Source organism: Neomonachus schauinslandi, chromosome 15, assembly GCF_002201575.2.
Source record: "Neomonachus schauinslandi chromosome 15, ASM220157v2, whole genome shotgun sequence".
NCBI lineage: Eukaryota > Metazoa > Chordata > Mammalia > Carnivora > Phocidae > Neomonachus > Neomonachus schauinslandi.
The window spans coordinates 48,131,648-48,147,940 of NC_058417.1; the positions used below are offsets into that span (position 1 = coordinate 48,131,648).

General features: G+C 50.0%; 1 protein-coding gene across 2 annotated transcripts in view; it reads right to left on the reverse strand.

Annotated features, from left to right (window-relative positions):
* Window positions 1-16,293, reverse strand: part of RGS9 (regulator of G protein signaling 9) — a 64,820-nt gene that overhangs the window by 36,033 nt on the left and 12,494 nt on the right. The window contains exons 3-8 of one of the 2 annotated variants that reach the window (XM_021678431.1): window positions 15,907-15,957; window positions 14,176-14,282; window positions 13,955-14,006; window positions 13,633-13,691; window positions 12,328-12,404; window positions 5,752-5,833 (exon numbers count right to left, since the gene is read on the reverse strand). In XM_021678431.1, coding sequence (XP_021534106.1) covers window positions 5,752-5,833; window positions 12,328-12,404; window positions 13,633-13,691; window positions 13,955-14,006; window positions 14,176-14,282; window positions 15,907-15,957 — 428 coding nt within the window. The remainder of the gene's footprint in view (window positions 1-5,751; window positions 5,834-12,327; window positions 12,405-13,632; window positions 13,692-13,954; window positions 14,007-14,175; window positions 14,283-15,906; window positions 15,958-16,293) is intronic. The other variant, XM_021678430.1, reaches the window with a different exon arrangement.

Genomic DNA, 16,293 nt, shown 5'->3' on the forward strand with positions numbered 1-16,293 from the left:
CAAGACGCTTGTCATGGCCCTGCCCCTGACACTGGAATCACAAGATAAGTTCTTGTTGAGGATTTAACAAGTTGATGTGCAAAGCACTCAACAGAGGGTAGCAATTACTGAGCAAGGGCCTGTAGTCATTTTAAGATGGCATATGTAAAGGCCTGGCCCAAAGTGGGGCCCTCAGTCTTTACCAGTCCCCTTCTCCATCAGGCAATGAACTCTCCAGCCAATCCTGCTTGGTCTCTCCCAATTCCTTGGCCAGCAAGTTGGGTCTTTCACTTCCTTCTCTGTTAGTTTGGTGCAGGCCACCATCAAGTTCCCAACACATGTGATCACCCAGGTGCACTACACTGAGGCAGGAGGCCACTGAGCTTTCTCCCAATCAGATTCAACCTCATTAGGATCAGCCACATGTTCAGCTCAGAGGTATGGTTGCCAAGTAAAATACAGGATGCCCAGTTAAGCTTGAAGTTCAGACAAATGACAAATAATTTTGATACATGATTTACATAAAAATATATTCCATATGCTTTTAATATAAATATACAATCAGCATAAAAATAGTGTGATATGAATCGTTTGCTGTTTATCTGAAATTCAAACTTAGCTGGGCATCCTCTGTTTTACTTGCTACATCTGCCAACTTAGCTCAGCAGGCTACCATGGGGGCAAATATTGGGCACACAGCGGAGGCAAGGAAAAGAAAAAATAAGTGGGGAGAAAGACAGAGGAAGGGAGTGGCTGTCCTCGCCCCAGTTGTCACACCCAAGGACCTCCACCAACAAATACTTACCACGCACTTCCTAAGGCTAACATTGTGCTCAGCCTGAGAGCCTGGGGGGAATGTGGCACTTCCAGGCATCCCCAGCTGGCATCTCAAGGCACCTCTGGTCTTGTGGGCAAGGCACTTGGCAATTTATCACACAAATGATAAATTAGAGTTGTGACAAGTGCTATGAGGGACAATATGGAAGTCCAAGACAGACTTCAACGGGATGGAACCTAGCATGGGGGCAGGGGCAGGGGGAGGGGGTCATCAGAATCTGTGCCTTTCCCTCAAGTGAGTTCTAGGAACTGCCCTCTCCATCTGGTACAAAGAAATCCCCCCAGGATAACTGAAGACAGACTTACATACACACACACACACACACGCACACACAGCCCACACTCCTGGCCCCTACAACCTCAGCAGCTTCAGTGCAGTTGTGTGCTCAAGTCTTGAATTAGCTCTCCAAATCTTTCCTTTGAACTTGACCCATGCTCTGATATCACTTTGGCTGCCCCTGTGCTCATAGGTGCACCTGCACTAACAGCAATCAGCACAGGGCCGCCCCCAGCTGCCCAGACCAGGCGGCCTTGACTCTGAGAGCTGTAGCCACCCAGTGGGCTTCACGACCCTGCCAGTCCATAGAGTACCAGCCCCTCCTGGCTTTCCTCCACTCTGCAGGTGGCCACCCATGCCCTCCTGGCTGCCCTGTCTCCTGCCTCCTCCGCACACCCCCAAGGTCTCAGTTGCTCCCAACTGAGCCGTGGTCTCATCCCAGCGCCCTGACCTCAAAGCCGCCCAGGGCGCTGCCTTTCTACCTCTCCTGGCTTGGAAGACTCCCAGAATCAGCGTTCTGGAGCAGCGCCAGGCCGGGAGCTGATGGACACTGCTTGGGGGCCCTCCACCACGTCCCTCCTGTCCCTTCTCCTCTTCTGTTCTCCTTCATCATCACTCTTTTCCCTAACGTATCAGCTCAGACGCTTCCAGTGCGAGGGACGGAAAGCAAATAATAAAATCCCAAATAGCTGCATAAACAGAACCAAGCAGGGGAAAGAGACAGAGGTGGGGCTGCAGTGGGAGGCGGGTCTTGGCTGGAACATCAGTCCCAGACCCGGAGCTGACGCAGGACCCCTGCCTCTTTCCAACTGTCCTGCCTCCCTGTACACTCGGGTGTGCAATCGCTTCCGTGTCCGTCTCTCCGCCAGACTGTCAGCTCCTTGGGGGCGCAGGCCACCGTCTGCCCTGGCTCATCATTCAAACATGCCCCCTGCCTAGCCAGCACCTGGCACAGGGCGGTCACCCACCAAATAGATGTCGGTTTCTTTCTTCATTTGACTCAGAGTACGTGGGTTTTCCACCTGTTTTTATGACATCACATTATATGTCGGACCATCTTCCCTAGGTCAATAAAGGGCCCTGGAAAATACAATTTTAATAGCTTCCTGATGTTCCTTCATGTGGATATTATCATCTTGTATTTAAAGATTTAAATGTATCTATTTATTTATTTAAATTTATTTTGCAGTTTCTCTGTTGTTGGACATTTAGCCCGACCTCGACTGGAAATGGAAGGCAGACTACCTTCTGCCCTGGCGAGGGTCAGTGTTGGTGCTGACACAAAGGCCAGTTGGATGATATTCAGACGAGCCACCCTGTGATTCAGAGCACACCGTGCCGCCATCCCTGGACCATATCCTCCATACACCCGTGGTCCCTACGTCAGCAGACCCTATCCTCAGGAGACACAGAAGTAGCAGACGGCACAGCAAAGATGCATGGAAGGTCCCCGAATGACTTCTCTAAGGGAACCATTGATTTAGACAATGAACCGTGGTTTGCATCCTGCCCAGATCTGCACTCTGTTTCATTTGGGTAAAAAAACAGGAGAGGAACATCACTTTCCTTCACTATTCTCCCCTTGTCGACCCTGTCCCCAGCGCCCGGATACTGAGTCCCCGGCAGCAACTGGGCTCAGGGTGGGGGTTGAGTCACGTCCCTCAGCCACCACCACCCACCTCAGGGCTTGGCCTCTGCCCATGATCGTATCCCTGATACAGCATCCAGCACCACAGTCCTCCCCACCCCCTTAACCAATCACCCCTCACCTTATCTCCGGGAGATACTGCTCGCCTGTTACAGCAATCTGGATTTTGTGCCCCTGGAGCTGTGAGAGGGGCCGCACGTGGGGGCCCCGCCTACAGCAGCAGTGCATGAGACAGACGTGGATTCACACCCCAGTGCTGTGCCGCCTACCAGCCCTCTCTGAGCCTTGATCGCCCCATCTGAATGTTGGGGATGGGGAGACTCCCTAGTCAGCCAGCATCATCAGGTACTTGGGATCGTCCACACCAAGAGCTTACCACGGGCACGTAGCCGGGGCTCAATGATTTTTAGCTGTTATTTCATGCCCAGCACCAAACTCAGCCAGCACGGGATCAGGGCCCGTGAAGGTTTCACAGATCAGTGAAGAGACAAGGGAACAGGGGACCCGCTGCGTGACGGCAAGCCATGTCCCACACTGTGACAGTTGGTTAGACAGTCCACATACCGGCTGCTCAACGCTCCACGGAGCCAAAAGCTTTGTTTGCCTGGCTGGCTTTTTTCCCACCGAACTGACTGTTTGTTTGGGTCTCCTGGAGACAGTCTGACAGCCCCTAAGCTCCTGGGCTTCACAGGTTTGTCAGGGAGACTGCTCAATTTCTAGGCTGAGACAGACTTCAAACAGGATGCTCTTCAAACAGAACGCTCCACCGAGAGGCTGCCGGTGTTTTAAGAGAGTCCGGGAGAGCAGGACCCAGATGCACCCCAGCCTCAGCGTGGACTGCTGGTCCAGTTTGGACTCAGGGGAGCAGGACTTGCAGAGACTGGGTGTGAAAACGGTTTTGTGTCCATGGGGTTTTACGACAGTTCCAGGGACATCAGAACCTCATTGAGAACTCAGCCTCCCAGCGCTCTCCAAGAGACTGGCTACCTTTGAACCCTAGCATCATGTTTGTTAGAGCAGAGGGATTCACGCGTTGCTCTAATGACTGAGGAGGTGACAGAAAGGCCTTCAATGCACTAAGACATCACGTGCCATTTGTGGTGGGAGGCAGAAGAGCGCAGGGACCGGGAGAGAGTGCTCTGCAGTCTGACCCTCGCTAGCTGTGCAACTCTGGCAACACCCCTGAGCCTCAGCTTCCCCATCTGCAGAATGGGACTAATAATAGCACCTTCCCCACGGGGCTGCAGAGATAAAACAAGAGAACGAACGCAGAGTGAAGCCTAGCACAGTGCCCAGCACACAGTTATGTGCTCAGTTTAGGTCAGCTGCGATGATGATGGTGGAGGTGGAGGGGGAGGAAGTGGCAGCAGTGGGGGAGGGGGTGGAGGCGGGGCAGGTGACAGCGGAAGCAGTTGCGTTGTCAAATGCAGGGACTTCTGCATCACACTGTGAGGAGTCACTCAGCCGTTGATTTGCCTGGCATGGGGGCTGAGAGCTTGCCCCCAGAGAAGTCGGGAGAACTCCAATCATCTGCTTTGCACTTGGTTCCCTACGGGCCTGCTGGTGGCAAGGACAGAGGGGAGGAGAGAGACCGGTGGGGGGGGGGTCTTGGGCACAGTCAGTCTATGCCACTTTGCCAGGTGGGTATTTCCCCACCACGGAGTCTCTGCAGGTAATGTGGAAGCCGTTCCCTGCAAGGAGCGGGATCCCCTCCATCACAAGCACCACGGGCAGCAGGGCATCTTGCCCAGTGAGGGGCTTCCCCACCATGTGCCTTATCCCCACCCAGGCTCCCCCTTCAGGAACAGATGATAGAAGGCAAGGCTGAACCATGCCAGTGCCCTTCTCATACAAAGATCTCACTCCTGAGCTACAATGGGGCGGGGGGGGGGGGGGGGGGGGGGGGGGGGGGCGTGTGCTTGGCTGCTTCTCTAGGACCCTGTCATCCCAGCCATGCACTCCTTCACCCAGCGACCTGTGTCAGGCATCAGCTAACTGATTTGTCGGGAGGAGGAATCCTGGAACAAAGCAAAACCAGACCAGCTTCTTGGGGATCAACCCCAGGACCTTAACCTCAGCAACGAGGCATGGAAACCAACACCCCCACAGATGGAACACCATACGAGTACTGTTTTGAATTTAGAAAGAAAATAAGCAAAACAGCCAAAATCTGATGAGCTCAAAGTTCCAAAATCCAGAAGCTTTGGCGCCGTGACTGACCCAGTTCACTTTCTGGTTCTGAGAACTTGGGCAGCTGAGCAGCAGGGAAACTAAAGGAGGAAGATGAACAACCTTCGCTTTGACCTCTTCACTTTTCAGAACCCCTTTGACATCTCCCACCTTCAGTGACCCATAGGCAGCACCCGGGTTTGCCCCAGGAGGAAACTGAGGCAGCAGAGGTAACCCCAGTGGGTGACTATTCCTGATAATGAGCCATAACAAGTCACATCACTTATGCACAGCTTGTGCCTCTGGGCCCCAAAAAGTCCTGAGCCAGAGATACAATGTGCCCTAAGCCTTGAGGCAGAGCACACACTCACTCCTTCTCACCTCCTCCCACCTCAGCTGCTGGGGATGGAGCTGGAAAAGGAAAAGGAGCGGGGCAAGAGACACAAGGCCTGGCTTGGGCTGTGCAGACTTCCAGTTTCTAACTGCATTTTATGGAAATCCTGCGTTCTAGTTTTTTCTTCTTGTAATCGTTTTCCAAGTTGTCATGGCAAAAAAAAAAAAAAAATTCAGCCCTCATAAAAGGCAAGCTCATTTGGGTTCCTCCCGTAAGTCACTTCGCTTAGACCCAACACCATCAGATGAGCCACAAGCTCGGTCCATCCAGGCAGCCCCTTTCCTCTTCCACCAAGAGGCGCTCGGAGGCTAACCCAACACTGAGCAACCCCCTCCTGCTGATTCAGTTGCAGCCCCAGCAGGAAATGAGCCAGCAAAAGGGATGGTGAGTACAGGGTGGGAGTGGGGAAAGAATAAGATGGGTGAAGCCAGGAAGGCTAATACTCACGGGGCATCGGTGGACCAGCCAATACGCCTTCTCCTGGCAATCCAGTGCATACCTGTCTGCTTTAGTCCTTTCCTTTCCAGTCCTGAAAAGCCAAAAAGCCACATAAAGGCCAGTAAGACTTCACATCTTTTGCTCAGTGACGTACCCCATTCCTGATGACCCAGACCACTCTCAGGGGTTCTGAAAAGTGAAGAGGTCAAAGCGAATGTTGTTCATCTTCCTCCTTTAGTTTCCCTCCTTTCGTTACCTCTCCAAATAATGTGTTTGCAGTAATAATAATCACATTTAATCCCCCCAGTGACCTATTCCCCCTGACTTAGCAGCTCCAGGGACTACAGCAGAGAGAGACTGAATATGCCCCTCGGAGGGTCACACTGTCAGCGAGAAGCAGAGTGGGACTCGAACCCACATCGGGCCCCAGGGTCCCACTCTGCCTCAGAGCAGAGCCCACGCTGCCACCCCAGCGTGACCGGCCCCAGCATCGGACCTCCACCACTTGTACCACCGCAGTGGGTAGAGGACATTCTGGACTGACGTTTCACCCCCTAGCTTCATGTCTCCCTGCGTTGATAAACAACATCGCCAACATCTGGACAAGTGGGCAGCAGGCCGTGCCCACGCTCAGTGCCGGGGAAAATGCGGGGCCTCGGGGGGTTGGGGGGTGGTCCATGTGTCTCCCCCCTATCCGGGCCGCTCCGTCACTTCAGAGACCTTGTGCCAAGTTAGGGTTTTTCTAGACCCCACTGATGATCGTGGGGATCATCAAGAGAGATCCCTCTTGGACGCCTGGGTGGCTCAGTTGGTTAAGCGACTGCCTTCGGCTCAGGTCATGATCCTGGAGTCCCGGGATCGAGTCCCGCATCGGGCTCCCTGCTCGGCAGGGAGTCTGCTTCTCCTTCTGACCCTCCTCCCTCCCATGCTCTCTGTCTCTCATTCTCTCTGTCTCAAATAAATAAATAAAATCTTTAAAAAAAATAAAAATAAAAAATAAAATAGTTTCTGACACACATAACCAACATCTTTTAAAAAAAGAACCAACTGGGCACCTGGGTGGCTCAGTTGGTTAAGCGACTGCCTTCGGCTCAGGTCATTGTCCTGGAGTCCCGGGATCAAGTCCCACATCGGGCTCCCTGCTCGGCAGGGAGTCTGCTTCTCCCTCTGACCCTCCTCCCTCCCATGCTCTCTGTCTCTCATTCTGTCTCTCTCAAATAAATAAATAAATAAATAAATCTTAAAAAAAAAAAAAGAGAGAGATCCCTCTTTTCTCTATCTCCCCTTTCCCCACGATGGAGAGGAAACGACGCTGCGCTCTCCTCCCAGGGAAGCCAGGCCACATTAATGATCGAGCCACGGGTCCCATTCAGCACCATTTCCACGGCGACCTGAGCTCACACGCTGACGCTTGTATGCCCAGGCAACGCGGGATGACGCACATGCCCTCCACAAGACAGAGACAGCAGATTTGTCTCTGTCTAGATGGGCCCACTAGCGTATTGTGAATAACATCATCACATCTAGAGAGCCAGATGGGTGGAGAGTGCCATTCCGGCGGGCTGTTTTGCCAACCTCCCCTGGAAATTAAATATAAACACTGTCATTTCAACTTCCGTTTGCCAGCCTAACTGCATTTTCCACCAGGTTAATGACCCTATGGCCTCAGGAGGATGGGCCACAGACGGCCCAGGGCACTGTGGAGTCTCCATCATGCTGGAGAGCCTGGTAAATACAGTTGGTTGCTAATTGACAATAATGGTCCTTTCTGGCTTTGCTCTGCAGCTCTTCTGTGACAGATGCAGTAGAAGACAGTGGCAGCCATCTGAAAGCCAGAAAGAGAGTCCTCACCAGAAAGCAAGCCCTGCCATAACCTTGAGCTTGGACTTCCCAGCTTCCAAAACTGCGAGAAAATAAATGTCTGTTGTTTAAGGCACTCGGTGTGTGGTGTTTGGTCCTGGCGGCCTGAGCGAACACAAACACATATGCCATGCCCTTGAGCAGCTTTTGGTCTAAACACTGAACAAAGAGGAAATAGATAGAAAATCACAAATTGCAGGATGAGCTCTCAGGAAAAGTTCAGGTGCTCTAGTGCAGAATCAGGGAGGGCCACTGTGGTGCTTTTTAAATATGTCTACAATTCGGGGGGGCACCTGGGTGGCTCAGTAGTTAAGTGTCTGCCTTCAGCTCAGGTCATGATCCCAGGGTCCTGGGATCGGGCCCCACGTCCGGCTCCCTGCTCTGCGGGAAGACTGCTTCTCCCTCTCCCACTCCCCCTGCTTGTGTTCCCTCTCTCACTGTGTCTCTCTCTGTCAAATAAATAAATAAAATCTTGAAAAAAAATAATAAATAAATATGTCTACAATTCTTTGACACTCCTTCCATTGAGAGGGGGGTCTATGTCCTCCACTCCTGGAAACCAGGTGGGTTTCTTGGGACTTGTTCAACCAACACAGTATGTCAGAAATGGCCCTCTGTGATTTTTGAGGCTGGGCCATAAAAGGTGAGATAGCTACCTCCTCACTGGAATATTTGCCCTCGAGGCTTCCAACCACCTGTAAGCAATGTGACTGCCCCAGTACCACCATGCTGTGAGGAAGCACAAGGCACCCGGAGAGGCCCAGAGGCCCCGTGACAAGGACGAGAAATGCCCAGCCAGGGCTACAGGCCCCCAGCTCCAGCCCTTGGACTGCAACCACTTGAGAGACTCAGATCCAGGACTGCCCAGCCAAGCCCTTCCCAAATTCCAGACCAATAGAAATCTTGAAAAATAATAGAGCGACTGTTGCTATTTTGAGCTACTAAGTCTTAGGATGATCTCTGTTCACTAACAACTAATCAGCAAAGCCTCTCTGAGCATGTGACATTCGAACTGAGAGATCTCTCTCTGAAGGGTGATAGGACCCTATCTGGGTTTCAAAAATGGGGGCAAATGGGAGCAGAGAGACCAGTTGGGAGGATATGGCCACAGCCTGGGTGACAGTGAGGTTGGTTCAGCCAGGGCAGGGAGGTGGGGGCCAACAGAAGGGGGCAGGTGGGGCAGAAGGAATTTTGCCAGGGGTGGCAAAAGGACCGGATTACTAGACACTGCGCATGGGGGTTTGGGGGCGGGAGGTAAATGGGGTTCCCTGCACTGATGTGGGTAACACTAGAGGAAGAGGTTTGGTGTATGAGGGAGAGAAACAGTCCAATATGAACAAGTTAAGTTTGAGGTGTGACATCATCCTGAGATGTTAAGTAGCTGGATACTGAGTCTGGGGTTCAGAAAAGAGGTCTGTGTGGAGAGGCTCAGTATAACAAAATGGCTACCTCATGAGCCAACCTATACGGCCAACCTAATTTTGTGGTAAGACCCTGTGTTTGTATTAATCAGGGTTCTGCAGAGAAACAGAAACAGTAGACTGTTAGGTAGGTAGATAGATAGATAGATAGATAGATAGATAGATAGATAGATAGATAAACAGATAGAGGCATAATTTATTTATTTTAAGGAATAACACACATTGAGTAGTCTGGCAAGTCTAAATTCTGCAGGACACACCAGCAGGCTGGAGACCCAGGGAAGGGCTGATGTTGCAATTTGAGTCCAAAGGCAATCTGGAAACAGAACTCCTTCTTCCTCAGAAAACCTGTCTTTTTTCGTAAGGCTTTCAACTGATTAGTAAGGCCCACCCACACTATGGAGGCAATCTGCTTTACTCAAAGTCTACTGATGTAAATGTTAATCTCATCTAAAAAATATCTTTACAGGGGCACCTGGCTGGCTCAGTCGGTGAAGCATGAGACTCTTGATCCCAGGGTTGTGAGTTTGAGCCCCACACTGGGTACAGAGATTACTTAAAAATCAAAAATTTAAAAAAAAATAATAATAACTTCACCATGTCATCTTAGACTGGCGGTGGCCCAGCTATCTAGGCACCATGGTCTAGACAAGTTGACACACAAAATTAGCCACTGCAGACACGATATCTGAAATTGGACGCAGGCTTTGAGTCAAGCAATGGAATTAGTGGGGGAAAGCCAGGATCTCAGAAGGGGAGAGCCTTTTATGAATTTCTCATCCCAAGGCATCTAGAAGTTATGGAGGAGAAGATGTCCTATGACATGGGCAGCACAGAGCTTTATCTAGGCTGAGGCAAAGGCCCGAGTGGTGGGGCCTGTGGGAGCCACTGAGAATAGCCCTGAGCTGCACAGGCAGCTAGCGTGTCCTAAAAGGCATTTGTCAGGGTCTGCAGTCCTCAGGATCACTGGGCTATCCTGCTCAGAGCAGAGAGCTGGAGGAGGATGAAAGGGTTCTGGCCTAGTGTGGAACCCAGTAGAAAATCAAAACTGGGGGCGCCTGGGTGGCTCAGTCGTTAAGCGTCTGCCTTCGGCTCAGGTCATGGTCCCAGGGTCCTGGGATCGAGCCCCGCATCGGGCTCCCTGCTCGGCAGGAAGCCTGCTTCTCGCTCTCCCACTCCCCCTGCTTCTCGCTCTCCCACTCCCCCTGCTTGTGTTCCTGCTCTCGCTATCTCTCTTTCTGTCAAATAAATAAATAAAATCTTTAAAAAAAAAAAAAAAAGAAAAGAAAATCAAAACTCGTGCACTGACTGGAACTAAGTAATACTAGCCCAGGCTCAACCATTACCTCACAGAGTGACCTTGCCACGGACTGTTTAAACTCTCTAAGCCTCACTTTCCCCATTTGTGGATGTAGAGGTGACAAGAATTACTGCTGTGAGCACTTCCCTCTCACCAACACGAAAGGAGACAGTACACAGGACTCACCCCATGAAGCCTTATGAGCAAATACAAGTGATGGGAAGTTAGAGCATTCCCCCCAACTGCTCTGTCTCAAACATACTTAAGCAGAAACATGTCAATGGTGAAAGGCCCATGCCAGGTCTCTGAGTAATGCTCCTCTACCTGAATCTCAAGCCTCAGAGCAGATACCCCCCTTCAAGGCAATAAAGCCATCTGCCATTAGAATTTTTGTGTTTCCGGACCCAGCACTCCTGCATAACAGTGCTCACCTCTTTGATGGCTTATTTTATGTGTCAACTTGACTGGGTTGTGGGATGGCCAGATATTTGGTCAAATATTATTCTGGGTGTGCCTCTGATGGTGTTTTCAGAAGGGGGTATTTTAAGTTGAAGACCTGAATGGAACAAAAGGGATGATACTCCCCTAAATGACAAGGAATTCCTCCTGCCTGATGGCCTTGAGCTGGGACATCAGTCTTCCTGCCTTCTCAACTAAAACATCAACTCTGGGGTCCCCAAGCCTGCCAGCCTTCAGACGAACCTAAACCACCAGCTCTCCTGGGTCCCCAGCCTACCAACTGCAGGTCTTGTAACTTCTCAGCCTCTGTAATTGTGTGAGCCAATGCCTTATCATAAATCTCTCAATATATATACATACATATATATCCTACTGTTTCTGTTTCTCTAGAGAGCCCTAACTAATCCCCACTACTCCAATCCTAAAGCTGCTTGATGAGAGTCCACTGTCCAGCCCAACTATGCACCAGCAAAGGTAGACCTTCCAGAAACTGGACCTGCCAGAGTGAGTGAGCCTGGGCCAGCCAGACTTACCCATTTTGGTAAATATATGGTATCAGTCTCCAGATATTCCTGACTCCCCTATGTTGCAGGCCCACGGTAGGATTGTACATCCCTACCCAAATGCCTTTGAAGTTGGGCACAACAATATGAGGAGCTGCTTTGGCTAATGATATGTGAACAGAAGTGACATCCATCACTTGTGACCTGCACAGGCTCTGTCTCCCTCTGCTCCAGCAACAGGCAAAGCCTGGATGGTGCTGCTCCTTCAGCATGGCTTCTGGAGTGGGCACAAAGCACATCAGGGCCCCACTAACCCACAGTGGACATGTAACACAAGCAAGAAATGAACCTGTGGTTTCATGCTTTCGGGACCTGGGGGCTGTTTGTTACGACAACCTGACCTTGTCCTGACTGATTCACTCTCTCTAACATTTACATCTGGCTCTCAGAGACAAGGCAGAGCCTTCCAGGGACTTCCGGCTTTAGTTCTGAAGTGGACAGCAGGCAAATGAGAGCTGCAGTGAGTGGTTCTACCGCTCGAATCCGCTTAAGATCTTTTTATGGCTCCCCATGGCCCTTTGCACAAAACAGTCTCATGATCTACTCCTGCTAACATCTCGGGTCTCACTTCTGTCAGTCCCAGGGTCTATGCTCTCTGCTCCAGCCACACAGAACTGCATCAAGTAGGTGTTCCCTGGACTCCAGACTCTGGTTCTGTCTGCTTAGGAGATCCTTCCTTATACCTCGCCCTTCCTCTCCATCCACCACCACCATCGTTCACCTGGAAACTCCTATGCAGCCTCCAGGTTCAATGTTGTTTCTCCAGCTCCTTCTGGAAACCCCTGTGTGAGGCATTCACTTCGGTGTAGCATCATGGCCTGTTTGCTCATCTGCCTGATCCCAGACTGTGCCTTTATACTCCTCAGGCCTAGCCCAGTGTTTGACACATAATGCCCCATAAAGGTTTATTTGAATAAAAGGAAACAAAGAAGGAAGGGAGGAAGGAAGGACAACCAGTGGACAAACATCATCTTTTGCTTACCTGTATTGCTCTTTGGCCTGCATAATGACAAAGTCCCATTTGTAGTTAATTTTTTTATTCAAGAAATTGTAATTTTCCTAGAAATGGAAAATGAAAAGAACACTAAGCCCCATGACATACGCTGTGTGCAGAGGGCAGAGAGCTCTAAGTCACTGAGGGCATGCCTCTGGCCCTGCAGCAACCTAGCCCCAGCCAAATGATCTCCCATCCCAGTTTTGCAAAGACATGCATTCAAAGGGTAGCACCAAATTCTCAAAAAGCCTTTACAACAAAAGCCACACCCTGGCTTGGATTTTTTTTAAAATAAATATATCCCAAATCTGATTAGGAAGAGGAGAATAGAGTGGGAGAAAACACAGAAACTCAGTATTCAACGACAGAGCATCACAAATGCACAAAGACAAGTCCTAACATTGGCATGATGCTGGCTCTTCCAAAAATATGTCTGTAAATAATAAAAACACAGCAAGATTAATGCTGTCTGCCCAGAAATCTAGCCTTTTGAGGGCTTGGGTGTGTTCTTTGAGAAATCTGACTCATCTGGCCTAAAACAAAAGCTACACTATTGTTTTCCCATCACAAACTACTGTGTGTCCAGTAGTCACTGAGGCAAGAGTTTAAATTACAGCAGGAGAAACTGAAGCTTGACATGGGGAGGAATTTATTTCAGGAGCTGCTTCTAAACAGATAGATGGATGAGTGGTGGATGGATGGATGGATAGATGGAGGGATGGATCATGGATGAATGAATGGATGGTGGATGGATAGATGGATGGATGGTGGATGGATGAATGGTGGATGTGTGGATGGATTGATGGTGGATGGATGGTGGATGATGGATAGACAGTGGGTGGATGGATGGTAGATGATGGATGGATAGACAGTGGGTGGATGGATGGATGATGAATGAAGAGTGGATGGGGGGGGTGGATGGATGGATGTTTGGATAGATAGTGAATGGATGGATGGTAGGTGGATGGATGGACAGTGGGTGGATGGATGGATGGTGGATGAAGGGTGGATGGGTTGGTAGATGGATGGATGGTGGATGGATGGCTGGACAGATAGTGGATGGATGGATGGATGGATGGAAAGATAATGGGTGTATGGATGGATGGATGATGGATGAAGGATGGATTGATGGTGGATAGATGGTGGATGGATGGTGAATGGATGGATAGATGGATAGATGATGGATGGATGGATGATGACGGTACATATGATGTAGCAAAGGGGGAAGAGAAAAAAAAAACAGCTCAAGACTATTCCAACTATAACAACTTGTACTTGAAAGCATCTCTGTACCTTTTCATATTCTTCTAAAATCCCTTTCTTCTTCATATTTCGCTTGGCTAAATAGATGGCTGGAAAAGAAAACAATGACATTTTCCATCATCATCATATTTTAAAACTGCATCTGCAGTCTTTATGTGCATGAGGCTGCTGTGCTTGGCTTGGTGGGAAGAAGTCTCAGCAGACCCCTGCTCCCTTCCCTGAGAACACTCCCAGTACAGATGTGAACTGACATAAAGGTCATGATGACAGCAAGACAAATGTCACCAAAATGTGGCAAGTAAATAAGCAGCATGCTAAGCGCTAGCAAAAGCATAGGGGGCTGGAGTTTTACCATAGTCTGTATCTTCAGCTGGCCACTGCTGGGTGGGCCAGAAATACGGCGTCTACAAAAGAAACCAGGAAACCATACTTAAACACTGGGCAGTGACTGTCCCCCTGGGCCCCCAGCCCTGTGGCTTGAGATGAAACTACTGTGAGGATATGAAACCACACAATTACCTTCTCAGATAAGATTAATCCCATATTAACACCAAAGTCAAGGCCAAGACCTACCTGAAATCGGTAGAGGCTGTTGTCAGGCTTGAGAACGAGATTCCTGGGATCTTGCAGGGGGTAAATGTAGCCATACTTGACAATAAAGTTGCCCAAGTTCTGTGCCTCTGAGAAAAAACAGTTAAGACATGGAAGTCAAGAGCAGACACAGAAGGCTCATTGCCCGACCCCCACACAGCACCCCAAACTCCAGGAGAGGTGCCCCCATCCTAACAGCACTTAATCCAAGGAGTGAGGACAGTGGTTCCTGAACTTGGCTATGGGCAAATATCAGCTGGGGAGCATGGTAAGAGGAAGATTCCCACAGCCTGACCCCCGAGAATGACAACTCCTAAGTCCAGGGGGAGCCAGTGAACCCAAATGTTAATGGGTACCACAGGTGTTTGGAGAAGCTTCTTTGGGCCCTTTGGGTCTGGAGAAGTCCCCAGGAGCAGGGAATGTCTCTGACCTACAGAAAGTTCCTCACTCAAAGAGGAAAGCAAAGAGGAGGCCAAGTTTATTGTCAACTTCTATCCCAAGCTCAATTCTGCTTGCATCCCAGGTCCAGATTCCATTCCCCCCCACCTCACTTTAATTCCCACCCACCTTCACTGAGCTTGGAAACACAGTCTTGTTTCTGGATTTGCATCAGTTAAAGGAAAACCTTCCTGGCTCTTTCTCAGAGGCACCAATGAAGCAGGTGTCTTTCCATCCATCACTGAGAGAGAATTCCATCCCTCCAGTCCTCAGGCCCAAGGCCCCAACCCACATCCCATCCCCACCTCAGCCTCCAAAGCCTGAGAAGACCTTCTCCCTATACCTCCTTCTTCATGTCTCACTCCCTCCATCATCAAGCCTCATGTTTTATGCCTTGTTGTAGCAACAGCCTTTTTTTCTAGTGGGAGGTCTGTTCCTCAGATTCTTTCTGTTCCAATCCATCCCTCAAATTGCTGCAAACATCCCAGCTTACGTATGATTACCATGCATCCTGCCATGCTCAAAAATCCCCCATGGCTTCCTATTACTTGTCTCCCAGATAAAACTTGGAATTTGCAGGGGCGCCTGGGTGGCTCAGTCGGTTAAGCATCCGTCTCTTGATTTTGGCTCAGGTTGTGATCTCGGGGTCCTGGAATCGAGCCCCGAGTCAGGCTCAGTGCCGAGTCTGCTTGGAGTTCTCCCTCTCCCTCTGGCCCTCCGCCTGCTCACTCACTCTCTCTCAAATAAATAAATAAATCTTTTTTAAAAAAAAGTTTGCAATTTGCAAAATGCCAACTATACTCCTATCCCTACCCCTCCACTACCCTCCACACCCAGCTGAAGTCATTTCTCCCAATTTCCACTTGTTGCCGCTCCCTGTCTCATTCATTCCATTTCTACACCACAGCTCCTGCTAGTTCCCCCGGGAAGACAGACCTTCAGGGCTCCCCTCCACAATTCACAAGCATCCCTTCTTTCGAAACCAGCTGTATGTGTGCATCACCCCCTCCAAGAATTCTCTCTTGGCTGATTCTTCCCCAATTACCTATTATTCATGTGCTCTCAATATTTTGTATGAAACATTATTTTTACCCCCTGATTATCATGCCTTCATTTTTGATTCGGGTTGTTTTACACGTGAATGCCTTGTCTCTCTGATGCCAATTTCTCAGAGACAAAGGTTAAGCCTCTGCTTAGTCTCTACCCTCCAGAGATTCTTTGGGGGTGCTGCACACACAGCTGTCCTTGTTGCAGGGGTGCCGGATGAGCTCTCACCCAGATTAGAGATCCAAAGCCGCTGGGCGATCCACTGTAGAACGTCACTTCCTGCAAACCAGAAGTATTTGGCCATTGTCAGAGCTTCTAAGCACATCCCCTGACCTCTACACCCTCCTCCACGCTGTTGCCTGACTGGTCTCTGCTGGGCTCAGCTGGGATCTCGTCCCTCTTCTGCTCCAAACTTTCAGGGACTCCCCTCCACTGCCCCCTACTATGTTCACTAAACCCTGCAGCCCATGATTCAGGGTCATCCAGGATCTGACTCCAGCCAGATTTCTCGTTGAACTTCCCCCACACGCCCTCGATAGTACTTATTTTCTTACCTTACAACAATTTGTGCATGGACTACCAGTCATCAGATAGGAAGTAAACAGCCTAAGTCTT